The sequence below is a fragment of the Scyliorhinus torazame genome, chromosome 10 (genome assembly GCF_047496885.1).
Source record: "Scyliorhinus torazame isolate Kashiwa2021f chromosome 10, sScyTor2.1, whole genome shotgun sequence".
Classification (NCBI taxonomy): Eukaryota; Metazoa; Chordata; class Chondrichthyes; order Carcharhiniformes; family Scyliorhinidae; genus Scyliorhinus; species Scyliorhinus torazame.
The window spans coordinates 89,085,820-89,112,496 of NC_092716.1; the positions used below are offsets into that span (position 1 = coordinate 89,085,820).

The 26,677-nt window shown below is 46.1% G+C and overlaps 1 protein-coding gene across 3 annotated transcripts in view; it reads right to left on the bottom strand.

Annotated features, from left to right (window-relative positions):
- arl2bp (ADP-ribosylation factor-like 2 binding protein) overlaps nt 1-26,677 on the bottom strand; it is a 52,813-nt gene that overhangs the window by 9,017 nt on the left and 17,119 nt on the right. For all 3 annotated transcript variants that reach the window (XM_072518399.1, XM_072518401.1, XM_072518400.1), the window contains exons 3-5: nt 15,437-15,498; nt 10,280-10,386; nt 5,128-5,213 (exon numbers count right to left, since the gene is read on the bottom strand). In XM_072518399.1, the coding sequence (XP_072374500.1) occupies nt 5,128-5,213; nt 10,280-10,386; nt 15,437-15,498 (255 nt within the window). The remainder of the gene's footprint in view (nt 1-5,127; nt 5,214-10,279; nt 10,387-15,436; nt 15,499-26,677) is intronic.

Consider the following 26,677-nt stretch of genomic DNA (forward strand, 5'->3'; position numbering starts at 1 on the left):
CTGACTAACAAATAAAAAGTTAGTTTCTTACAAACAAACAAATTCATTATTAACAATCATATGCTTTCAACAAAGCATAAATTAAATTTTCACCATTTACCCAATGTTGTTTATAGCACCACCTTGTGATGACTTTTGAAACGTCACATTCATTTTCACAATAGCTTGATTCGTAACATTTGCCAGAATGTTTACAAATCGTATTCACCTAATTAACAAGATTCACTGCGTTCCAAAAGAAAGGCATTCTGACAGGACAAACCATTTTAAACTGCAATTATTTATTCAATATTGTGCTGGATAGTTTTGCAAAACTGCATCTGCCTCGCGCATGCAATAGCTTTCTAAAATCCAGTTTCACATAGATGTTAAAAACTGCATGTTGCATTTTCTTGTAAGAAATAATGTCCTGGATTGCCTGCCTTCACATCTTCAGTTGCTTGTTGTTTTTCCTGATATCATTGCCTCTCATACACTCAACCTTCAGTGGAAATCTTACCAATAGAGTTCCACAAACTTCTACTGGGTGTATGAAACCACCCCATTCAATCAATGGAACTTACATTGTCTTCCTACAACTAAAGGCCCTAAGCTGACACCTTCATCTGACAGACCAAGAGCAGGAATGTGTGGGAAACTGCACCTTTTTCCAAAGCTTGGACACATTACAATATGAGGGGGCACCATCTTCTCACTTTGAACTCTTCTAGTAATTAGTCACTAGGTTGAAATCCTTTGAGGTGAATTTTGCAGTCAATGGCGAAGTTGTGTCTTTTGTGCCGAACCTTGAAAGAAGATGCTCTCAAAGATCTAGTGATCCCTGTGGCATGTATGTTCTCTTGTCCCACTTTAATTTAAATCTGGCACTATCAAAAGGAAGTCTCGCCATCCGACAGCAGTGGTGTCAGGGCAAGTATAGTGACGGATTCTCACAGATAGCAAACTAGAATATAAAAAACACACGATTCTTTTTACTGAAATAAACATTTGGGTAATACATTTATGTGATGGCCCATGTGCATTTTGGGGAAAACCTATATTTTATGTTAGGGTGATGATCCCTTTAAGAATTAGGTTTCTGTGGAAGTTGATTTTGTGTAAAAAAAATCTGCTTCCAGGAACTGGTCATGTGAGCAAGCTGCCTGGGAGATAAACAATAGTGAAGCAAAGGGTAAACAAGAAGTAATTAGAGCAGGGAGCAAATTCTTGTGCGTTTTTCTGTTTTTCAGGCAAGTTAGTTTAGAACGAGCTGGTTGCATGAAACATCACTTCCTTGCAGAATTCAGTTGAAATTCTATGCTGACTAAAATTCTGTGCTGACTAAAATACCCTTCATAATCATGGGACTAGGGCGGCAAGTGGTGTAGTGGTTAACACGACAGCCTACGGCGCTGAGGACCTGGGTTCGAATCCTGGCCCCGGGTCACTGTCCGTGTGGAGTTTGCACATTCTCCCTGTGTTTGCATGGGTTTCACCCCCACAACCCAAAGACATGCAAGTTAGGTGGATTGGCCATGCTAAATTGCCCCTTAATTGGAAAAAAAATAATTGGGTACTCTTTAAAAAAAAAAAAAATCGAGGGACTTACGAAAAGGGAGTTGGATTTCTCCCCTGGGGTGGCTATGCTTAAGATGTCAGTAACATCTGTATTTCACTGGGAACCTACAATCGTGGGACAGTTGGAGGAGATTTGAAAGGACAACCTTGCCAGAAGCAAGCAGAGGGCCGAAGAAATATCAACTCTAGTGTAAATCTTTGATACAGTATTCAGACCAAGTGGTTAATCTTCCAATCTGACTTGAGTTTATTTGGGGATGCAAGTCAAATAGGTGTAGAAAGGAATTTGAGTTAGGAAGTATGTTTGTTGAGATTTTACATTTCATAAAATAGCACAACAAAGTTGCAAAATAAGATACCACCACAAGAAAATGGGAAAAAAACAAAATGGCTTCATCCACATGAGCACAGCATAGCAGGAGAACAACATCACAACTAGACCCATCACAACCGCCTCTTTCAGGAATCCAGACCACCTACACCCATGTAAGAGCCAGAAAAGGATTTGTCACCCATGCCAAAACCAAAGGAAATACACAGAAACCCCAGATCTACTAGGAGGTACATGCATGCTCCATAATGCAACAAAACTCCAAACACAGGCCCAAGGTAGAACCACAATTATAAAGAAAGGAGGGGAAGAGAGGACCGGGAACAGTAACAATATGTTCAGACTATAGTCAAACCTGCAGGGCCTCCCAAGGTAGAAAACAAAGAAAAGAAGAGAAAAAAAAAAACTATCTGAGCTATCCCACCAGATGACAATGCCCACCACTGAAGAGGAGCACAAGCCACTCAATCAACAAGCGCACCCCCCCCCCCCCCCCCCCCCCCCCAAGGAGGAACCATAGGACATCAACCAAGGCACAGAATCCAACCCATCCCCAAGCTCCTGTGCACCAGAGAGACAAGGAAACAAACTCAGCCTCCCAGGAAGCCCCTCCCCACACCCTCGGAGAGAAGCATTCCGAGCCCCCAGGAGCAACAGAATAACAGCCACAGCACCAGGCCTGGCCTAGCCCAGCACCAGCCAACACAAAAACTATACCCCCAGGGCCTCCAGCACACCTCAAAAAAACAACACTCCCATTGAGCATGTACCTTTCCAAGCTCATCTAGAGCATCATACCTCAAGAGGATTACTTAAGTCCCAGCCAAGAAGAGGGAGCCCCCGCCCGAGAAGAGGAAGAATTGTCAAGACGCCCAATAATTAGGCGCCCTGGGAGGGAGAGCCGATTCCCTTCTCCCTGGCACAAACACAGAACCCCACTCCCCCCAACCACCGGGCCAGATCAGGATAAGCACCAACACATGCTCACCCAGATAAAGAGGAGAAAAGGAGAAGAGATCCCTCAGGGAAGGGACACCAAGCCTAGCACTAAGTGTCCACTGTTGTTGAAAGGATATCCAGAACAACCTCCCTCTTCAACAACCCAGCCATCATAATAGCCCAGGAGACGAACACAAAGAGAGACCCAAACAGGAGGACGAAAAAAGAGGCTCAAAGGAGACAGAAGGAACCCAGTCCTCCACAGGACACAAACTCTGCCCAGGCCAAAGATGAATGAGGACAGGGATTCTTAATTCAAAAAGAAAAACCTGGAACAAATTATCTGTAACTGGGGCGGGGGCGCGCTATCTTCAATCTCAGTGAGGACTGAACTAACTCTACCAACCATATCCACCCACTCTTCACCCCACTCCAGTTCCACTCGTCCTCTTCATAAACGAGACAGGTGACAAAAAACACTAGGTGAGAAGACACAATAATCGAAAGGAGTAAAACTGCACATACCACATTCCCATAATTGACTCAAAATGATCTTGCTAGAACAGGATAAGTATAATTAATGGCACAGGCTATCTTGTTCACATTTCACACTCCCCCACAGGAAAAAAAGACAATAAAAAGTCAACACGATCAACGGTAGTAACTATCGAAGAACCGAAGGGTAGATTGCAGGATAAAGACGTCTTCCATCTCACATGAGAAGGCAAAGGATAAGGCAAGATCAATGTGCACTCTCCAGGATCCCTCCAGAAGTCAATCGATTGAAGCATGAGACACCATCACTCTCACCAAGTTGTCTCTCTGACACCCAGACGGGCCACAACCTAGGCCCAGCCAGGGGGAATGACTCGACCCATCGGCCACTTCCAACCCCTCACGATGAGCATCAAGAACAGGACGAAATAGGACCAGTGATCGGTGGCCCCGCAGACAGGATACATCGTCATTGTGCTCCATCGAATCTGATGCACTCAGCCTTCAAATCAAGATTACCAAAGCCTGGCAGTCAATTTTCGAACTTAATCGGGAATTCAACTCCCATCTCTCGCCAGGGTCTGGGCTGAGGGGGATATCCGCCCAGCCCCCATCTCCTGAACCCATCAGGATAAAGGACACACCAGGCAGTAGGATTTTGACAACATGAAGGTGGCCCCTAACCAGGAACAGTGCTCTTTCAAGTGCAAGGACCCTCTCATGTGCCTCCACTACTCTTCTAAAAGGTCCCCTGCAGTCCTTCAAAGTGAGCTTTAATGACCTGCAGCGCAGAGGTAAAATTCTCAGTCCAAGGCAACATCTCCAATGGCGACCATCATCCAGATGCACACAGCACCGACAAGGCGAGAGCCGGCTGAGCAGCAACTGCGCCACTACCAGCCAGGCCCCACCCCAGCCCACTCCGCCCGCCACAAACAAGTATTCTACCATTTTATTTTGGTTCTTTCTCAAAAAATGACCAATCTAGAACTTCTAGGGGTGTAGCCCAAGAAAAATCAAGGATAAAATGTGCATCAGAATGAAACAAGATTAAAAGATGAACAGAGCTAGAGCTTGCGAAAACGCAACCGCTCCCGTGCTCACATCATGTAACTACCCCCGCACTTTTGATATTTTTAATGATCAAAGTGCACTCTCCAGGACTATTCAAGATAAGAGTGTAGTTATGAAAGTCATGTTATTTTGACGTTTGTTTTGTAAAATTCTTTTGTGTTTAACAGTAAACCTTGCGGTCTCAGTCTTTAAGTACCTGAGCTTACAGATTTCCAAAAATATTAATAAAAACATTTTTAAAAAGGTGGAATTGCTTATAATAGAGAACTTTGACATTCAACAAATATTAAAATTACCCATTCAGGATCAGTAAGGCGGTTTGGCAGTAATTATGAATTTATTACACTGCTGAAACTCAGTTCCACTTCATTCAATAAGGTGCAACATTTTCAAGGGTTTTTACAGCAAAACCGAGCATCACACCCCCTCCCCCCAACATTCTTTAAGTTGACTCATGGCTGCTGTATGATTTCACGAATCAGGTCAATCTCTGATCCCTCATCTACATGGCTCGTCATTCATGTGTGCCTGCAGATCAACAGCTTGTCCTCACCTGGTGTCCAATTACTTCCAGCAGAGGACACTGGATAATGACAGAGTGGAAACGTTGATTGATTTTTACTTCTCTAATCCAACAACTCTTATGTCAATTACAGTGTGACACCCACCAGCCATCCGGAGGTCAATTAACTCTGCACATCTAGGGCTATTTGCCAAATTGCTTAACTTACTGTAGTGATGTAATGAATGTAGTCATATTGAAGGCTGGTCTCCTCTCTATCAACTGCTGTTCAATGTACTTCTCTAACAAATCAATCTGGGGGGGCAAAAACGTACCATTATTTACAGCTTGTCAGGGTAAAAAATATTAAAATGGATGATCTTATGGGATACTGACAACTCTTGTAAATATTTAACGAAAAAATGTTTAGTGGCCCAACATGCTGAACCTGCACTTCACCAAAAGACAAATGAGTGCAGGCAGTCCTTGACTTTATGATGTTCAAGTTGCGACAGATGGCAATTACGATTTTTATAAACTGACACTTTAGACTTCCGGTGGCAGCCATGGTGTGAGTGATCGCACATTTGGCAGCTCCCGCTTGTGGCGTTTTTTTGGGTCCTTTTCCCCCAATTAACAGGCGGATGTTTTGATGGAAAAAGGTGCAGGAGTGATGGATGAAGAGTATATTCCACCGGTGGATGGATTTGTGAACCAGAAGTGGTTTTAGGCGAAAGGAGCTGTAGGAGGAAGAATTTTTTCCTGCGACACATGGAAAGATGGCGGAGCGCAAAGCCCTGCCTTCTCAATGGTCGATGGAGCAGCTGTGGGACTTCGTGAATGAGAAGTTCAGCCAGCAGAGAAAGGAGTCTCTGGAGGACCTGGTGAAGAAGGTGGACCCGCTTAAGGTGGGGATCGACCGTGTGGAGATGAGGCTGGAGACCCAAAGGCAGGCGATCCAGAAGGTGGAGGAGATGATGGGGGAGCACGAGGAGCAGCTTGATTCCTTGGTTGCTGAAATGGGGGTGTTGAGAGATACCCAGAGAGAAGGTGGAAGATCTCAAAAACTGCTCCCAGAGACAAAGGATTGTGGAGTTGCCAGTGAGCATTGAGGGAGTGAAAGTTGGCTCTTTTGTTGCCAAAATGCTGGAGAAGATGCGGGGGGGGGGGGGGGGGGGGGCTTCGAACGGCCCCTGGAGGTGGATCAGGCACACAGGGCGCTGATGAGGAAGCCGCAGGCTAACGCGCCGCCGAGGGTGATGGTTGTGCGGTTGCACCGGTTCCTTGATAAAGAAAGGATCAGGAGGTGGGCCAGGCAGACGAGGCGATGTACCTGGGAGGGTAACAAGTTTTGGGTATGCCAGGACCTGGGTGCGGAGCTGGCCAAGAGGAGAGTGGGTTTTAATCGAGTGAAGGATGCCCTCTTTAAGAATGGGATAAAGTTAGGGACGCTCCACCCAGCCCGCCTCTGGTCGTGAATATTATTTTGGTATACCGGAGGAAGCGATGGAGTTTGCGAGAGACAATGGACTGTCAGGAGTAGGAGGACATTGAACTTTGGAGGTGGTGTTTGGGTAGGTTGGTTCTCTCTGCCCCCCTTGCCGGGGAGTACAGGGTTTGGGTTTGTTTTCCCTTGGGGGGTTGTTTTTTCTTATTGGGCTGTTAATGCTGTAACTTACTCGTCTCCCTGGGGGGGGGGGGGGGGGGGAGAAGAGAGAAAGACTTCTTTGGGGTCTTTGTTTGTTGCTTCACTCAGGGCTATTTTGATGGAATGGGGGATGGTAGTGTTGGGGGAAGGTAGTGTTGGATGAGTGCATTGGATTTTGTTTGCCTCTGGAGGTTATTTTCCTTTGGTCCCCTTTTTTTCCTATTTTATTTTGTTGTTATTGCTGTTTGCACCAAGGAAATGTGTGAGCGGGGAGGTGGGGGGGTTGGATGTTACGATGCCATGGCATGGGCGGGTCTGCCAGGCTAGCTGGGCGGGCTAGTTCACACGTGCGCATTGGGGGGTGAGCAGGTAGCTAGTGTGTTAACAGGGGTGGGGATTGTTGTTTTGTTTTGGGGGGGGGGGGGGTGTTGAGGAGGAGGGACAGCTGAAAGGGGAGGGACTTTTGAAGTACGATCCGAGGGGGGGTTGATGACGGTGGACATCCGAGGGCGAGCCTGGTGGGTTGTGGGACACAGGCCAGAGGCTGGCCCAAGAGCGGCTATGGTTGATCGGCCTGGGGGGAGGGGGGAACCCTGACCAGGCTGATCACATGGAATGTGAGAGGGGTTGAATGGGCCGGTCAAGAGGTCCCATGTGTTCGCGCACTTGAGGAGCTTAAAGGCGGATGTGGCATTATTGCAGGAAACACACCTGAAGATAGGGGATCAGACCAGGCTAAGGAAAGGGTGGGTAGGTTAGGTCTTTCATTCAAGATTAGATTTGATGATGCTGGGGGTGGCGTTCCTATAAATAAGCAGGTAGCATTTGAGGTTGGGAAAATAGTGGCAGACTCTGGGGGGAGATTGGTTATGGTGAGTGGGAAATTGGAGAGGATGCCGGTGGTTTCGGTGAATGTTTACTCCCCAAACTGGGACGATGTTGAGTTTATGAGGCGGGTGCTGTGGAAGATCCCTGACCTGGACTTGCACCGGTTGATAACCGAAATTGGATCGGTCGAGTCAGAGGTCGGGGAGGGTATCAGCGATGGCGAGGGAATGGAAAGAGTTTATGGAGCATATGGGAGGAGTGGACCCATGGATATTTGGTAGGCTGAGGGTGAAGGAATTTTTGTTCTTCTCCCATGTGTATAGGGTGTACTTCCGGATCGATTATTTGGTGATGGACAAGACGTCGTTGGCGGGGGTAGTCAGTTTGGAGTACTCGCCGATTGTGGTTTCAGGCCACACGCCGCATTGGGTGGACTTGCAGGTCGATCGGGGAGGGGGACAGCGCCCGCAGTGGAGGCTGGATGTGGGACTGTTAGCAGATGAGGAGGTTTGTGAGTAGGTGAGGGCTACTATTCGAGGTTATGTGGAGCTGAATGACATGGGGGAGGTTTCGGCCGCCACGCTATAGGAGCTGTTGAAAGCAGAGGTGAGGGTGCGTTATCAATACGGGTGCATAGAGTCAAGACGGAGTGGGCAGAGGTGGCGAGGTTAACGGATAATATCCTGCAGGTGGATAGGAGGTATTTGGAGGCCCCGGAGGCTGGGTTGTTGAGGGAGCGGCAGAAACTCCAGATGGTTTTTGGACTGATATCTACGGGTAAGGCGGTGGGGCAGTTGAGGAGGGCCGGGGGGCAGTCTATGAATATGGAGAAAAGGCGAGTAGGATGTTGGCACATCAACTGAGGAAGCAGGAGGCGGTGAGGGAGATTGGAAAGGAGGGGGAACACGGTTTTAGTCCGGCTGGGGTGAATGGGATGTTTGAGGACTTTTGAGGGTAGAGGATAGGTGTGGATAATGTGCGGGTGGGCCCACGAATCATGTTCACATGTTTTGGGCTTGTCCGAAACTGGAGATTCTGCTTTATTTAAATTTAGAGTACCAAATTATTTTTTTTCTAATTAAGGAGTAATTTAGCATGGCCAATCCACCTAACCTGCACATCTTTGGGTTGTGGGGGTGAAACCCACGCAGACACGGGGAGAATGTGAAACTCCACACGGACAGTGACCCAGGGTCGGGATTTGAACCCGGGTCCTCAACGCCGTAGTTCCAGTGCTAACCACTGCACCACGTGCCGCCCAGCTGGAGATATTCTGACGGGGGTTTGCTGATGTCACGTCGGAGGTCTTGAGGGTGAAGGTGGTCCCGAGTCCAGAAGTGGCGATCTTTGGAGTATCAGAAGACCCGGGGGCGAGAGAGGCTGATTTCTTGGCCTTTGCCTCCCTGGTAGCTCAGAAACGGATCTTATTGGAATGGCGGGACCTGGGGCTGCCGAAATCGAGGGTGAACAACCTAGCATACTTCCTCAGCCTAGAAAAGATCAAGTTCACCTTGAAAGGGTCTGTGGAGGGGTTTGCCCGGAGATGGCAGCCGTTCATCGACTACTTCGAAAATAGTTAAGATGTCAACAGTGGTGGGGGGGTTTAAAAGGGAGGTAGGGGAGGTGGAGAGCGGGAGGCGGAATGTTAGTTATTTGTTTTATTTGATTATTTGTATTCCTGTTTGCTTTTCTTTTGTATGGTTGTTTTTGATATATATATAAATGCGTCAATAAAAATATTTTAAAAAAAATAAATAAATTGACACTTTCTACTTTTCAATGTGGGTTTCGGGTTTACAATGCTATGCCAGCGAACAAGTTCATTCATAAGTGCACATCAATGTTCTGCATCATTCCTGGCTCAAGATGCCCAGTTGCTGTTCTGACGCAACTTAGTGAATCATTTTGTTTCCAAACTTTTTCTTAAAATTATTTCATAATATTAAGTTATTGCTATATTCCTGTTTTTAATAATTGACCAAGGACAACATTCCTAGTTATTTTGGTGAAAATAAGGTATCAGGAACCAGTCCCTGATTTATAACATTGTTCTGATGGGAAAATCGGTACTAACTTAAGACGTTTCAACCTAAGTTGCAGTTGTCAGGAACTAATTGTGTCGCAAGTCTAAGGACTGCCTGTCGGGCAAAATATGTTCTCATATTAGCTCGATCGTAGACCCCGTCAAATAATTTAAGATCATACACTTCTACAGACGGCATGGTGGTGCAATGGTTAGCACTGTTGCCTCATGGCGTTGCGGACCCGTGTTCGATCCCGGCCCCGAGTCACTGACCGTGTGGAGTTTGCACATTCTCCCAGTGTCTGCGTGGGTCTCACCCCCACAACCCAAAAAGATGTGCAAGGTAGGTGGATTGGCCACACTAAATTGCCCCTTAATTGGAAAAAAAAGAGTTGGGTACTCTAAATTTATATTTAGCAAAAAACAAAATTGCACACTTCTTTAAAAGAATCATGGAAAACTTTATATCTTTTGAAAATCAAACCAACTGAACAGCCCTCCTCCACAGAACAACATATGACACAAAGATATGGAAAATAAATGGCTACTTGGTCCTGGAATACCAAAATCTCCAGAGGAAGGTATTCTTACCTGAATACTATTACTGATATCTACTGACACTCAAGTTCCTTTTTGTTTTCAGACAATATTTCCCAGTTTTCTTTTCCTCTTTGGGGCTATATCAAAATCCATTTCAGTTTTCCAGTTCCTCTCATCACCCATCTTTACTATGGCTCTCATATAAAAATGATACTGCCATTGGTACAGAATGTTAGTTTTATTAGGAGGTTTCAGGAAATTGTAGATAGAATCTATGTATTCTAGAACATCTCAAGATTGTCAGAGAGATACCAAAAAAAGTCATCAAGGGTAGATACTCACATATTCTTGAAAAATTGAAGTGTAAATAAGTTTGTTTTCTTCGGTATTCTCAAATTCTAGATAGTATTTGTCCATAAAATTTCTCTGTAACTGCTGAAATTCTTCGTCTGAAAGAAGGATTAAAAGAACACATTCTGCAGCATTAAATACAAGTTTCGATCAGCAACTGTATTTGCATACATTGCAGTGTCACTAAACAGATACAGAAATTGTTGATGTAACCTGTCAGACTCTGCAGTCAGAATCATTTACAGAACAGAAGTGGCTATTTGGCCCATCGCATGCATGGCAGCTCTCTGCAGACTTAATGACATAGTTCTAAATAGTGTGCAAGGAGAGAGGGACCTGGGGGTCCATGTGCATAGATCTTTGAATATGGCTGGACATATTGAGAGAGTGGTTATCAAAACATATAGGATCTTGGGTTTCATAAGTTAAATTTTTTATTTTTTTTTATTTTTATATAACAGTACCCAATTCATTTTTTCCAATTAAGGGGCAATTTAGCGTGGCCAATCCACCTACCCTGCATATCTTTGGGTTGTAGGGGCGAAACCCACACAAACACAGGGAGAATGTGCAAACTCCACACGGACAGTGTCCCAGAGCCGGGATCGAACCTGGGACCTCGGCGCCGTGAGACAGCAATGCTAACCACTGTGCCACCATGCTGCCCCTTGGACTTCATAAGTAGAGGTATTGAGGGTATAATAGCAGGGGAGTTATACTTAAGCTTTATAAAGCTCTGGTTATGCCACAACTAAAGTACTACGTTCAGATCTCATTACTACACTTTAAGAAGGGTATGAGAGTCTTTCAAAGAGTGGAGAGGAGTTTTAACGGTTCAAGGGGTGAAAGATTTTAGCCACAAGGTTAGGTTAGAGAAACTGGGATTGTTCTCTTTGGAGCAAAGGAGACTGAGCAGACATTTGATAGAGGCGTGCAAGATTATGACAGGTTTGAGCAAGATAGGCAAGGAAACACTGTTCCCAATGGTTGATGGTACAATGGACCAGGGCACACAGATTTATGGTTTGGGAAATAGGTACCGGGGGGGGGGGGATACGAGGATGAACATTTTTGCACAGTGAACGGGTAAGGAATTGAAACTCACTCCCCATCATGATGGTGAATCAATGATTTCAAAAGGAATATGGCTGGGTGTTTGAAGAAAACAAACTTACAGGGAGGAATGGGGCGGACTGGATTGCTCTATAGAAATCACATGCAGGCTCAATCAACTAACAGTGTCAGAAAACAGAGGTAGTTTTAAGTAATTTAGATTTGTAATTTTGGGCATTAGAAATAAGGTATATCTTTGATTAAATTAATTTTGTGTTTCTGTATTTGAACGAGTTAATGACAAGTTGGGTTGGTTTCAGATGTCTGAGGGTTTACGACATGAAAGCAAACCGAATTTAAAGAAAAACTAGGTTGTTGCTTAGCAACCAGGGGCCACTCTGGGACCGAAATAACTTTCTGAGTTAATTGTAAGCTAGTATCAGGAGAAGCTGGACAGGCCAAGGGAGCTTCAGAGAGCAGATTTCCCAAAAGAAAGCCCCCATAACTAGGATACAGGAACAAAATTATGTCTCAGGAATACAGTTAGGTTAACGGAACAAAGAACAAGACGTTGAACAAAGTCCTCTCAGGTGAAGTTAAATTTGGAAGTCTACAGACTATCCCGAGGAGTGTGATCGTATCATTTTCAACTCTAACCGAATGGATTCTGTCCTTGTTCCTCTTTCGAACTCTATAACATCTTGCCTAATCAGTACTTATCAGCCCACCTCCCTTTTCTACTTTTCTTGAAAACCTTATATCTTTGAATATTAAGGGTCTAGTCCTCATCATATTAACGCTATGTTTCCTTCCTTGCCACTGCATCATATTATTTGTGTTTATTGCTCATCAATTTTATGTATACATACCATATATACCAGAGAAAAAGTCTGATTTTCTTTAGGCATAAAGCTAACAGGTAACATTTTTGAGGGACTTACTTTCAACTAAAACCCACCTGCCCAACATGGCTCTCACAAGAATCCATAATGGAACCCATGGCCCTGATGGAATGCATCCCAGAGTGCTAAAAGAGATGGCTAGGGAAATTGCAAATGCACTCGTGATAATTTATTAAAATTCACTAGACTCTAGGATGGTCCCGGCGGATTGGAAATGAACAAACGTGACATCACGGTTTAAAAAAGGAGGTCGGCAGAAAGCGGGTAATTATAGACCAGTTAGCTTAACTTCGGTAGTAGGGAAGATGCTGGAATCTATCATCAAGGAAGAAATAGCGAGGCATATGGATCGAAATTGTCCCATTGGACAGACGCAGCATGGGTTCATAAAGGGCAGGTCATGCCTAACTAATTTAGTGGAATATTTTGAGGATATGACCAGTGCGGTAGACAATGGGGGGCCAATGGATGTGGTATATCTGGATTTCCGGAAAGCTTTTGACAAGGTACCACACAAAAGGTTGCAGCATAAGATAAAGATGCATGGCGTTAAGGGTAAATTAGTAGCATGGATAAAGGATTTGTTAATTAATAGAAAGCAAAGAGTGGGGATTAATGGGTGTTTCTCTGGTTGGCAATCAGTAGCTCGTGGTGTCCCTCAGGGATCAGTGTTGGGCCCACAATTGTTCACAATTTACATAGATGATTTGGAGTTGGGGACCAAGTGCAATGTGTCCAAGTTTGCAGATGACACAAAGATGAGTGGGAAAGCAAAAAGTGCAGAGAACACTGGAAGTCTGCAGAGGGATTTGGATAGTTTAAGTGAATGGGCTAGGGTTTGACAGATGGAATACAATATTTTTAAAAAACATTTTAGAGTACCCAATTCATTATTTCCAATTAAGGGCCAATTTAGCTTGACCAATCCCTGCACATCTTTGGGTTGTGGGGATGAAAGCGAAACCCACGCAAACACAGGGAAGATGTGCAAACTCAACACGGACAGTGTCCCAGAGCCGGGTTCGAACCTGGGACCTCGGCGCCTTGAGGCAGCAATGCTAACCACTGTGCCACCATGCTGCCGATGGAACACAATGCTGACAAGGTTATCCATTTTGGTAGGAATAACAGCAAAAGGGATTATTATTTAAATGATAAAATATTAAAACATGCTGCTGTGCAGAGGGACCTGGGTGTCTTAGTGCATGAGTTGCAAAAAGTTGGTTTACAGGTGCAACAGGTGATTAAGAAGGCAAATGGAGTTTTTTCTTCATTGCTAGAAGGATGGAGTTTAAGACTAGGGAGGTTATGCTGCAACTGTATAAGGTGTTAGTGAGGCCACACCTGGAGAAGTGTTCAGTTTTGGTTTCCTTACCTGAGAAAGGACATACTGGCGCTGGAGGGTGTGCAGAGGAGATTCACTAGGTTAATCCCAGAGCTGAAGGGGTTGGATTACGAGGAGAGATTGAGTAGACTGGGACTGTACTCGTTGGAATTTAGAAGGATGTGGGGGGATCTTATAGAAACATATAAAATTATGAAGGGAATAGATAGGATAGATGCGGGGAGGTTGTTTCCACTGGCGGGTGAAAGCAGAACTGGGGGCATAGCCTCAAAATAAGGGGGAAGAGATTTAAGACTGAGCTTAGGAGGAACGTCTTCACCCAAAGGGTTGTGAAGCAGTTGAGGTTCCTTCAATAAATGTTTTCAAGATAGAGATGGATAGTTTTTTGAAGAATAAAGGATTAAAGGGTAATGGTGTTCGGGCGGGAAAGTGGAGCTGAGTCCACAAAAGATCAACCATGATGTCATTGAATGGCGGAGCAGGCTCGAAGGGCCAGATGGCCTACTCCTGCTCCTAGTTCTTATGTCCTGAAAAGGAAATATGAAAGCTCAGCTTTGACAAAGGGTCATTTGGACTCAAAACGTTAGCTCTTTTCTCTCCCTACAGATGCTCCCAGACCTGCTGAGATTTTCCAGCATTTTCTCCTTGGTTTCAGATTCCAGCATCTGCAGTAATTTGCTTATATCCAGAAGGAAATATGGTGGGAGGGAGAATGGGTGGGGAAAGAAACAGCACCCACACCAGCCCCTGCAACCGCCCCCCCCCCCCTCCCCCAACCCCTCAGGAGAAGAAGCAACAACAGTGTCTGGGCCTGCAGTTTAAATGCTGCTTGGGGCCAGGGGAAGGAAAAAGATGGGCTGTGCCATTAGAAATGTTATGCTGATTTCTCCCAGCCTGTGACCTCGGCCTCGGTGAAGGGGAAATTGCACTGAATCGGCACTCTCAAGGACCCAATTGGCAAGGACCAAGCCTTCCCTCCCCTCCCCAGGAATGCAGAGGGTGATGGTTGAGGACAAAAGGCCCCTGCATTCAATTATTTATTCAACGTTCATTCCGGAAGTTGCCCCCTGCATATTTTTTTTTATTTGGGCACTGTTTATTTCTCTTCTCTGATCTGTGTCTCCCTCCTAAAATCAATCTACCTTCTTCTCGTCTCAATTGATAAGGAAGAACAGGAATTCATGACATGATCACAGAGATTATACTTTGGTTCTGAAATCAAATTGACTTCAGAAATGTGAGCAATTTACAAGCAACTGCCAATTTGAAGAGAAGGATTTTTTTGCAGGGGCATTAAGTTCTAATTAACCTCAAAGTGTGTTTGCTTAGAGGATCAGGAATTGTTTTGTGACTTACAAGAGTCAAATCAGCCTAAATAAAGCACGTGTAAATGGGCACGAGCCTAGCAGCAGCCACTTTTCTTTTAGGCTGTCCCTTTACATATATTAGTATATCAACATGTAAACACTTCCCTTGTTAATACAAATTAACCATGTGTTACATGGTGTAACTCTCCTGCTGTTATATTATCATAAGCAATGATGTAAAACATTTCTCAGAACTGTAAAAGAAATCTACGAATGTGAACACAAACTCTGGATACAAAAAAAACTTCAACAGCTGATGTTATTCCCAATTCTGTTCTCTCATATCTCAAATTTGGTTCCATATAGTACAGCAATGACATGCCAATTAAAATAACACGCCAAATATAAGGGTTAAGATATTTAGAATGCTACAAATGTCATTTGGAGCAAATGGCTGTGAAACTGGTGGTAGCTACAAAGTGTGAAAACAAGGTAAAAAATGTAACTTTAAATTAATTTATTTAGCACTGTTTTCACCTACCCATAATAATATCTTCCATGTGCCCAATGACTGTATCAAACTCAGTATCAATAGCAGATGAACTGGATAAATAAAGAGATGAAAAAAGGGATATTAACTTTAAAAAATGTAATTATTGCATAGTTATACAATATTACTATTTTTTATGCATCATGTATACCTAATTTCCAGAAATGGGCATAGATTCAAACATGGGTATTGCGGGAGGGGGGAGCCATATTGCACCTTCACCTAGTATGAATGACATGTTTTTGACATGTCCTGATTGCTGTCTGTAAGTTGAGATCCTTCAAACTATTATCTGTTTGACGCTCCCCTTTTATTTACAAGTTTCCCATCGGCGACATCATCTGAAAACACAGTGCTAGTTTCACCTGTACACCGGGTGTGCCACCAGTTCTACCTCACCTCTCAACAACTTCACCGTTGCTAAATTATCTGTCAGCTTTTCTGAAATGCAGCACTGAATGAGCAGCCTCATTTTCAAAACCCTCCATGACCTTATCCCTCCCTAGCTCTGTAATCTCCTCCAGCCTCACAGCCCTCAGGGATGTCCATGCTTATCTAATTCTGGCCCCTTGAGTATCCCATCAAATTGTTCCACCGTTTTTGGCAATGCTTTCAGCCGCCTAAGCCCCCAAAGGCAGGAATCCCCTTCCTAAACCCGTGTGTTGGTCTCCCTCCTTTTAGATACTACCATTTAAAAAAAAAAAAAAATTTATTCCCCTCCTTTTTCACATTTTCTCCCACATTTACATCCATCAACAATAAACAATAATCAGCAAGATATGTCAGTCCCGATAATAACAATGATCCCATCTACCCACCAACCCCCAAACCTCAACCCGCATGTTTACATAAACAAATGACAAAAAGGAATCAGGGATTACCCGTAGTCACCCTTAATCTTACACAGCTCCCCCAGCCCCCCCCCCCCCCCCCCCCCCCCCACCCCACCCCAGGTCTCCAGCTCCTCCCGTCCACTGCCTCTTGTAAAACTCCTCCTCCCAACCTCGGTTCCTTCCCCCCAACTTTCCACCCCGGCTAGACCATTCGGACCCTGTTCTGCCAGGCTCCGATGGCCGCAGCCCCTCCCCCCACCTCACTCCCATTCACTGGCCGGCTTAAACCGGCCAGTGTGGAGGCCCCCGCCCGGGTCCCTTTCCCACTTGCTCGGCCCTAGGAAAGCCCAAAGATCCCCTTTTAGCACACAAACCCCGCATATCGAGACTTCCGGCGATGACCAGCTGAGTCGCACGTTTCGGCAGCTCCCGGTGAAACGGACTTTTGGGCTCTTGATAGGAGCCCCAACGGCAATTTTGACGGCTAAAAACACTGTGCGGTAAACCAGAAGGGAATCCCCCCTGGATACGGATGAAAAAAGGAGGAGAAAGTGGCCGGATTGCAGTGGATCCTTGAGAACAGCGGCAAGGACGGCAAGCAAAAACCAAGATGGCGTCGGAAGGTGGCAGTTTAACATGGGGCCCTGAACAACAAGAGTTCTTGAAATGCCGTGTGGAAGAGCTCAAAAAGGAAATGAAGAAAGAGCTGTTGGCCCCGATACTACAGGCGATCGAAGGGCTAAAGGAGGAACAAAAGACCCAGGAGCGGGAGCTTCGGGTCGTGAAGGCAAAGGCAGCCGAGAATGAGGACGACATACAGGGCCTGGTGGTGAAGACGGAGACGCATGAGGCACATCAGAAACGATGTGTGGAAAGGTTGGAGTCACTGGAGAACAACGCAAGGAGGAACAACCTGAGGATTCTTGGTCTTCCTGAAGGTGCGGAGGGAGTGGACGTCGGGGCATATGTGAGCACGATGCTGCACTCGTTAATGGGAGCGGAGGCCCCGGCGGGTCCGTTGGAGGTGGAGGGAGCATACCGAGTGATGGCGCGAGGACCGAGAGCAGGAGAAATTCCCAGAGCCATAGTGGTGAGATTCCTCCGTTTTAAGGATAGAGAAATGGTCCTTAGATGGGCAAAGAAAACTCGGAGCAGTAAATGGGAGAACGCGGTGACCCGCGTTTATCAAGACTGGAGTGCGGAGGTGGCGAGAAGGAGGGCGAGCTTTAATCGGGCCAAGGCGGTGCTTCATAAAAAGAAGATAAAATTTGGAATGCTGCAACCGGCAAGACTGTGGGTCACATATCGAGGGAGGCACCACTACTTTGAGACGGCGGATGAAGCGTGGACTTTTATTGTGGAAGAAAAACTGGAATGAGCGGATTATTAAAAAGAACGTTTGAACAAAGTGGTGGGGCGAAGAGGGGGGAAAGAGGAGTTTTATGTACTAATCCTGCGATGTGGTAACTTTTCTCTCTTCCACAGGTGGTGATGGGGGGAGGAGGGGAGGTGGAGGAGACGGGGCGTTGGCCATTGGGGGCAGGGCCAAGGGAGAAGCGCGGGCTTGGTTCCCGCGCTATGATAATCATGGCGGGAATAGAGAAGCAGGAAGGAGGGGGCGTCGCACGGTGCGAGCCGAGGTCACGGGGGGAAGCCGAGGTCGGCCAGAGTTTGCTGACTTCTGGGAGCAACATGGGGGGAGTAATTACGCTAGCGGGGGATCGAGGGGGGGGGGGTGGGAGGGGGGAATTACTGGGTTGCTGCTGCTGGGGAGGGGGGAGAGCTGGTATGGGAGGGGATGGGCGGGGGGGCACCGCCTGGGGGAGATACAGCTGCGTGGGAACCGGGTGAGGAGCTGGAAAAAGGGGATGGCTAATCGACAAGTGGGGTGGTGGGGGGGGGTGGTGGTGGTGGTGGTGGTGGTGGTAGGAAGCCCCCCAACCCGGCTGATCACGTGGAACGTGAGAGGGCTGAACGGGCCGATAAAGAGGGCACGGGTACTCGCACACCTTAAGAAACTTAAGGCAGATGTGGTTATGTTACAGGAAACGCACCTGAAACTGATAGACCAGGTTAGGCTACGCAAAGGATGGGTGGAGCAGGTGTTCCATTCAGGGCTAGATGCGAAAAACAGGGGGGTGGCTATATTAGTGGGGAAGCGGGTAATGTTCGAGGCAAAGACTATAGTGGCGGATAACGGGGGCAGATACGTGATGGTGAGTGGCAAACTACAGGGGGAGACGGTGGTTTTGGTAAACGTATATGCCCCGAACTGGGATGATGCCGATTTTATGAGGCGGATGCTAGGACGCATTCCGGACCTAGAGATGGGAAAGCTGATAATGGGGGGAGATTTTAATACGGTGTTGGAACCAGGGCTGGATAGGTCGAAGTCCAGGACTGGAAGGAGGCCGGCAGCAGCCAAGGTACTTAAAGATTTTATGGAGCAGATGGGAGGTGTAGACCCGTGGAGATTTAGCAGACCTAGGAGTAAGGAGTTCTCGTTTTTCTCCTATGTCCATAAAGTCTACTCGCGAATACTTTTTTGTGCTGGGAAGGGCGTTGATCCCGAAGGCGAGGGGAACGGAGTATACGGCTATAGCCATTTCGGATCACGCTCCACACTGGGTAGACTTGGAGATAGGGGAGGAAACAGGAGGGCGCCCACCCTGGAGAATGGACATGGGACTAATGGCAGATGAGGGGGTGTGTCTAAGGGTGAGGGGTTGCATTGAAAAGTACTTGGAACTCAATGACGAGGACCTTTAATGAGGCAAAGGAAAGGGGACAACTGCCCCCGACTATGTCTGAAGCAACGATATCGCTTCTCTTAAAGAAGGAAAAGGACCCGCTACAATGCGGGTCCTATAGACCTATTTCCCTCCTAAATGTAGATGCCAAGATCCTGGCCAAGGTAATGGCAATGAGAATAGAGGAATGTGTCCCGGGGGTGGTCCACGAGGACCAAACTGGGTTTGTGAAGGGGAGACAGCTGAACACGAATATACGGAGGCTGTTAGGGGTAATGATGATGGCCCCACCAGAGGGGGAAACGGAGATAGTAGTGGCGATGGATGCCGAGAAAGCATTTGATAGAGTGGAGTGGGATTATTTGTGGGAGGTGTTGAGGAGACTTGGTTTTGGAGAGGGGTATGTTAGATGGGTGCAGCTGTTGTATAGGGCCCCGATGGCGAGCGTGGTCACGAATGGACAGGGATCTGCATATTTTCGGCTCCATAGAGGGACAAGGCAGGGATGCCCTCTGTCCCCATTATTGTTTGCACTGGCGATTGAGCCCCTGGCGATAGCGTTGAGGGGTTCCAAGAAGTGGAGGGGAGTACTTAGAGGAGGAGAAGAGCACCGGGTATCTTTGTATGCGGACGATTTGCTACTATACGTGGCAGACCCGGCGGAGGGGATGCCAGAAATAATGCGGATACTTGGGGAGTTTGGGGATTTTTCAGGGTATAAATTAAACATGGGGAAAAGTGAGTTGTTTGTGGTGCATCCAGGGGAGCAGAGTAGAGAAATAGAGGACCTACCATGGAGGAAGGTAACAAGGGACTTTCGTTACCTGGGGATCCAGATAGCCAAGAATTGGGACACATTGCATAGGTTAAATTTAACGCGGTTGGTGGAACAAATGGAGGAGGATTTCAAGAGATGGGATATGGTATCCCTGTCACTGGCAGGGAGGGTGCAGGCGGTTAAGATGGTGGTCCTCCCGAGATTCCTCTTTGTGTTTCAGTGCCTCCCGGTGGTGATCACAAAGGCTTTTTAAAAAAGGATTGAAAAGAGCATCATGGGTTTTGTGTGGGCCGGGAAGACCCCGAGAGTAAGGAAGGGATTCTTACAGCGTAGCAGGGATAGGGGGGGGCTGGCACTACCGAGCCTAAGTGAGTATTATTGGGCCGCTAATATTTCAATGGTGGGTAAGTGGATGGGAGAGGAGGAGGGAGCGGCGTGGAAGAGATTAGAGAGGGCGTCCTGTAGGGGGACTAGCCTACAGGCTATGGTGACAGCCCCATTGCCGTTCTCACCGAGGAACTACACCACAAGCCCGGTGGTGGTGGCTACACTGAAGATTTGGGGACAGTGGAGACGGCATAGGGGAAAGACTGGAGCCTTGGGGGGGTCCCCGATAAGAAACAACCATAGGTTTGCCCCGGGGGGAATGGATGGGGGATATGGAATGTGGCAAAGAGCAGGAATAACGCAACTGAAAGATCTGTTTGTGGATGGGAAGTTCGCGAGTCTGGGAGCGCTGACCGAGAAATATGGGTTGCCCCAAGGGAATGCATTCAGGTATATGCAACTGAGGGCTTTTGCGAGGCAACAAGTGAGGGAATTCCCGCAGCTCCCGACACAAGAGGTGCAGGACAGAGTGATCTCAAAGACATGGGTGGGGGATGGTAAGGTGTCAGATATATATAGGGAAATGAGGGACGAAGGGGAGACTATGGTAGATGAACTAAAAGGGAAATGGGAAGAAGAGCTGGGGGAGGAGATCGAGGAGGGGCTGTGGGCAGATGCCCTAAGCAGGGTAAACTCGTCGTCCTCGTGTGCCAGGCTAAGCCTGATTCAGTTTAAGGTATTACACAGGGCGCATATGACTGGAGCACGGCTCAGTAAATTTTTTGGGGTGGAGGATAGGTGTGCGAGGTGCTCGAGAAGCCCAGCGAATCATACCCATATGTTTTGGTCATGCCCGGCACTACAGGGGTTTCGGATGGGGGTGACAAAGATGCTTTCAAAAGTAGTGGGGGTCCGGGTCGAACCAAGCTGGGGGTTGGCTATATTTGGGGTTGCACAAGAGCCGGGAGTGCAGGAGGCGAGAGAGGCCGATGTTTTGGCCTTTGCGTCCCTAGTAGCCCGGCGCAGGATATTGTTAATGTGGAAAGAAGCCAAGCCCCCGGGGGTGGAGACCTGGATAAATGACATGGCAGGGTTTATAAAGCTAGAGCGGATTAAGTTCGTTCTAAGGGGGTCGGCTCAAGGGTTCACCAGGCGGTGGCAACCGTTCGTCGAATACCTCGCAGAAAGATAGATGGAATGGAATAAAGAAGGCAGCAGCAGCAGCCCAGGATCGGGGGGGGGGGGGGGGGGGGGGGAGAGTGGAGGAGGAACCAGAAGGACTCTCAGGGTTGTTAATATATACTGTATAATATGTATAGGTCGTTGCTACAGATAATTATATATTGGACTGTTAAATTATATTTTTGGAGAGTGTTACTTGTGATAAGGCAGTTGTCAATTAGGGTTAGTTTTCATTTTTGTTATTTATTATTTATTCATTTTTTGTTTTTGTTTATAAAATAGGTCATTGTTATTTGTGTTGTTATAATATTGTGTAAAGGATGCACAATGTACTGTGTTGGTTGACCAAAAATTTTCAATAAAATATTTATAAAAAAAAATTAAAAAAACAAACACACCCCGCATATCCACCTACACCCCAAAGAACCCTCATTTTGAGTGAAAGTCCCGTCCCTTCCCTTGTCCAAATATATACCACATTGGCTCCTTTAGTCTCTACACCTGCGCGCAGTGAAACAAAAAAGAAGAAAATACAGTCATGAGGTTACATCGGCACATGGCCATTTCTCAATTTGTCAGTTCTGCCACAGTCCTTCTGCTTTCGCAAACTCCTCCGCTGCTTCCGCCGTTCCAAAATAAAAGTCCCTGAGCTTGTAAGTCACCCTCAGCTTCGCTGGATATACAATGCCGCACCGCACCTTGCTAATGTACAGTGCCCTCTTCACCCGGTTGAAGGCAGCCCGCCTCCTTGCCAGCTCCACCGTAAAGTCCTGGTATACACGTATACCAGCTCCAGCCCACTGCACCACCCGCTTCTGCTTGGCCCAGCTCAGGACCTTCTCCTTCACACTGTACCTACGGAAGCACAGAGTCACTGCCCTTGGTGGCTCACTCGCCTTTGGTACAGGCCTCCACGACCGATGAGCCCGATCCAGTTCATATCGGGAGGGATCCTCGCCCTCCCCCAATAGTTTTGCCAACATCGCGGCAAAATACTCAGTCGGCTTCGGTCCTTCAACTCCTTCGGGCAGCCCCACAATCCTCAAATTCTGTCACCTGGATCTGTTTTCCAGGTCTTCCATTTTTCCTCGCAGATCCTTGTTAGTATCCATCACCTTCCGCATCTCCTTCCCCATCGAGGCAAGTTGATCACCGTGCTGCAATAATGTCTCCTCCACTTCCTTCAGCGCTTCCCCTTGCTCTCGCACCTCCGCCACTGCGCTTGCCACCTCCGTCCTCACCGGGGAAACCGCCTCCTCCACCAGCACACTCAAAACCTCCCTCATCTCCTTCCTCACCGTCTCCATGCATTTCGCAATCTGCGCCAACTGCTTTTCAAATTCCGCAGCCATCACCTTAGTTATTTCTTCAGCCGTAAGCAGTGCGGCCTTCCCTGATGCTCCAGCCTCCATTTTCCTTGGTGACCCTTCCACTCCCCGACGGACCTTCAGCTGTTTTTTTTCCGGCCGCTTTCTTGCTCACCCTCGACATTATTCGTTGTTCTTTTTTTCCTCCTGTGTCTTCACTGTGCCTCCTCCGTGCCTTCTCCCTGCTTCTGCCGCCTCCGTGGACCCTGGGACCGGACTTAAAGCCCCGGAAATGCCGTTGCCGAACGGGAGCCCTCCATTGTGTGGCCGCCTCTCGCCCGCCGTCACCGGAAGTCACCTCCCTTTTAGATACTACCATGAGGTCACCTCTTTAACCAGGTTGATGACCATCTGCTCAAATATCTCCTCACTCCTTTGGCTTGGTGTCGAATTTGCTTTATAATCCTCCTGTGAAGGCGCTATATAAATACAAGTTGTTGTTCTTCCTACAACCAAATTAGGTGCAACTTGCTATGTATGCTGAGCTTTAAAAATTGTAATGAGAGGTAAATTAACCTCAAGGATAATAGGAATCAAGGATTTTATTCCACACAACTATTTTTCTCTGGCAGCCTTCTGTTTCATGAGACAATTTGGGAGTGGTGCTCAACTCGGTGTTAAACATCGCCTGGTGTGGTTCAGGAGCCCCAGTCTGGAGTGCAGACTCTTTTGTATTTTCTGCACACAGGATAGTGGATAAAGAACATACATAATTCATTGGCCTGTTTTCTCTGGGCCTCTTCTCAGCCAGGTGAGCTTTCCATTTCCCCTCGTCTTTTCTGATGCTCCTTCAGAGGTCCCAATCATTGGTGGCTATCTTCTATTTCTCTTTGGCTGTATTAGTGTCTGCCATCTACATCTCTCACTTACAGGTGTCCTTGTTGTGAAGGCATGAACGTCCGTCAGGTGGTGATCTAGTGGCTAGTTCACCGCACAAAAGGTATTTTGGGTATACATCCGATGATGTGGCCAAGCCACTGCAGACTTTGTTGGCTCCGTAATGAATGTATGCTGACAGAATTAGTAAGCTTCAGAACCCAAGCTAGTGACCTTGTCCCTCCAAGAGAAGCTGAAGATATATTTGAACAGCAAAGGTGGAAGGTTTACACACTATTATATACATAATTACCCAATTTAGTCTTGAAATTATCACTAACACTCCAATAGCGGGGTGCAACAAAACCTACAATTTGGGATTCAATCACTATGAATCATGGAATGACCCAGAACAGAAGTGGGCCATTTGACCCATATCTGTGATGGCTCCTTGAAAGAGTTATCCAAATAGTCCGAATCTCCTCCTCCTTTGTCACAGCTCTGCAATTCCTGTTCGGAAGTTATTATTGAATCTGTTTCCAGCAGTCTTTCAGGCAGTGTATTCCAGATCACAACAACTTATTGCATTTTCCCACCTCATCTCTCTTGACGACATCACGGTTGCTGAATTATCTAGTTCTTTTGCTATTTACTATAAATCTGTATTCGCTGTTTGCCCCTCCTGCCAAAGGAAACAGTTTCTCCTTATTTCCTCCATCAAAACCCATGATTTTAAATACTGCTATTAAGTTTCCCTTTAACCTTCTTTCGTCCAAGGAGAACAAGCCCATTCTTCTATTCTCTTCACATAATCAAAGTCTTTCAATCCTAATGCCATTCTAGTAAATCTGTGCACCATCTCTTAGGCCTCAACTTCTTTTCTAAAGAGTGGTACCAAGAATTAGAAACAGTATTCCAGCTGCTGTCTAACGAGTGTTTTATACAGGTTTAGCAGGACTCCCTTGTTTTTCTACTCTGCCTAGGTTTATGATGAGAATTCCAAATGTTATTTAATAACCTTCTAAACCTGTCCTTTCACCTTCAAAAGGTCTATCTATATACATCTCCAAGTCTCTATGTTCCTGCACCCTCTTAAAAAATGTATTAGTGTAATCAATCATTCTGATAATAATTGTTTTTTTTCAATATTGGAAAGATTTTGGTATTTTAAGTTTAAAATTGACCTGGTATGAATGTCAGAGAAAAGCACTTTGGAGTTGTTTTATCATTTGACATCAAAGGTGGCAGGGCAGGTTAAGAGTGCTCAATAAAACACACAGTATCCTATACTTTATTAATAGGAGCATTGAGTACAAGAGCAAGGAGGTTATGTTGAATGTGTTTAAGATACTAGTTCAGCCCCAGCTGGAGTATTGCACCCAGTTCTGGGCACTGCACTCTAGGAAGGATGTGATGGCATTGGAATGTGCAGAGAAGATTCACAAGAATGGTTCCAGGGATGAGGAACTTCAATTACGTAGGTAGAGTGCAGAAGTTGGGATGATAAAGACGTTATAGCATGGCACGTAGGCAGAGCCAACATGGTTCTGTGCAAGGCAAATCATGTTTAACCAATTGGATGGAGGTCTTTGAAGTAGCAACATATGCTGAGGATAAAGAGGAATCTGTGCACTGTATTTAGATTTCCAGAAGGCATTTAATAAGGTGCCACATCAACGGTCATTGCGAAATATAAAAGCTCATGGTGTAAGGGGTAACATTAGCATGGATAGAAGATTGGTTAGCTAACAGGAAACAGAGGATAGACATAAATGAATCTTTTTCTGTTTGGCCGGATGTAACAAGTGGTATGCCACTGGGATCAGTGCTGCGGCCTCAAAAGTTTATAAGTTATAGAAATTACTTCGGATGAAGGGATCAAAGGTATAATTGCTAAATTTGCTGATGACAAAGATAGGTAGGATAGTGAGATGTGAAGAGGACGCAAGTAGGCTACAAAAGAGTAAAGATAGGTTAAGTGAGTGGGCAAAGATCTGGCAAATGGAGTATTAAGTGGGGAAGTACGAAATTGTAAATTTTGGCAGGAAAATATAAAAAGCAAGCATATTGTAAGGGCCCTTACTGTTGATTCCCTTAGTCCTATTTATTTTATATTGACTCTATCGATTTTGATCCATGGATCGTTAATGGAGGCATACCTTTAAGTTGAGCAGAGGAAGTAAGGATCTCAAAGTAGCACACTGCATAAAGTTATGTATTATGGGCAGAAGAACTTTATGGCACCCAAGAGATTGGAGGGGTTAATTTCGATTGGTTGGTGGTGGCCAAGGGATTGGCCAGGAACAGTATTCTGACCAGCAACCGACAGTGACTGGTTCCTGTCAGATGGAGCTGTTCGGAGAGAATCCAGGAGAAACCACTGGACCCTCAAGGTGGAAGCAGCTCTCTTTGTCTGCTTTGCTGCCTATTGTCTGAAGTCAAAAGCTTCCAGACCCTTAAAGAAACTGTCTCTTTCTTTCTTGAATGCTGACAACCTGCTATTTCTGTAAGTCCACAGTGAAAACCACTGCAAGCTGAAAGAAAAGATAACATCCATCTGAAAGCCCAGACTAAAGAAACAACAAACTGGAAATCATCCAACTGCAACAAAGACTCTTATCCTATTACTATCATCATTATTTTACACACCTCTTTCCCCTGTGTTTGTTTGTCTGTGTGTGTGTGTGTATAGAATGCCGCGAGTTAAAAGGGTGGGGGGCGTTAGTTAGCAGTTAACCAGTTGTATTTGCTGCCTATTTAATTATAGTTACAGTTAATAATAAAAAGTTAAATTGTATTTAAATTTACAAGTTGGTGACTGTAGTTATTGGGCAGCCAAAGGCCTGGGGTATTTTAAAATAAAAGTTAATTTCCACCGTGTTGCGACTCTGGGTCAAGTGGGGTTGGAATTGACCGCGTTCTGGCCCAGGGTGTTGTAACAATATTATCTTAATGATGAGAGATTGCAGAGCACTAAGATGCAATGGGATCTGGGGGTCCTCGTGCATGAATTGCAAAAAGGCAGTATACAGGTTCAGCAAGTAATTAGCAAAGTTAATAGGTCTTATTATCTAATAGGGGAATTTAATACAAATCTAGGGTGCTTATGCTTCAGTTATACAGGACATTCGTGAGACCTGAAGCAGTTCAGAGGTTTACTAAACTTACACCTGATGAGG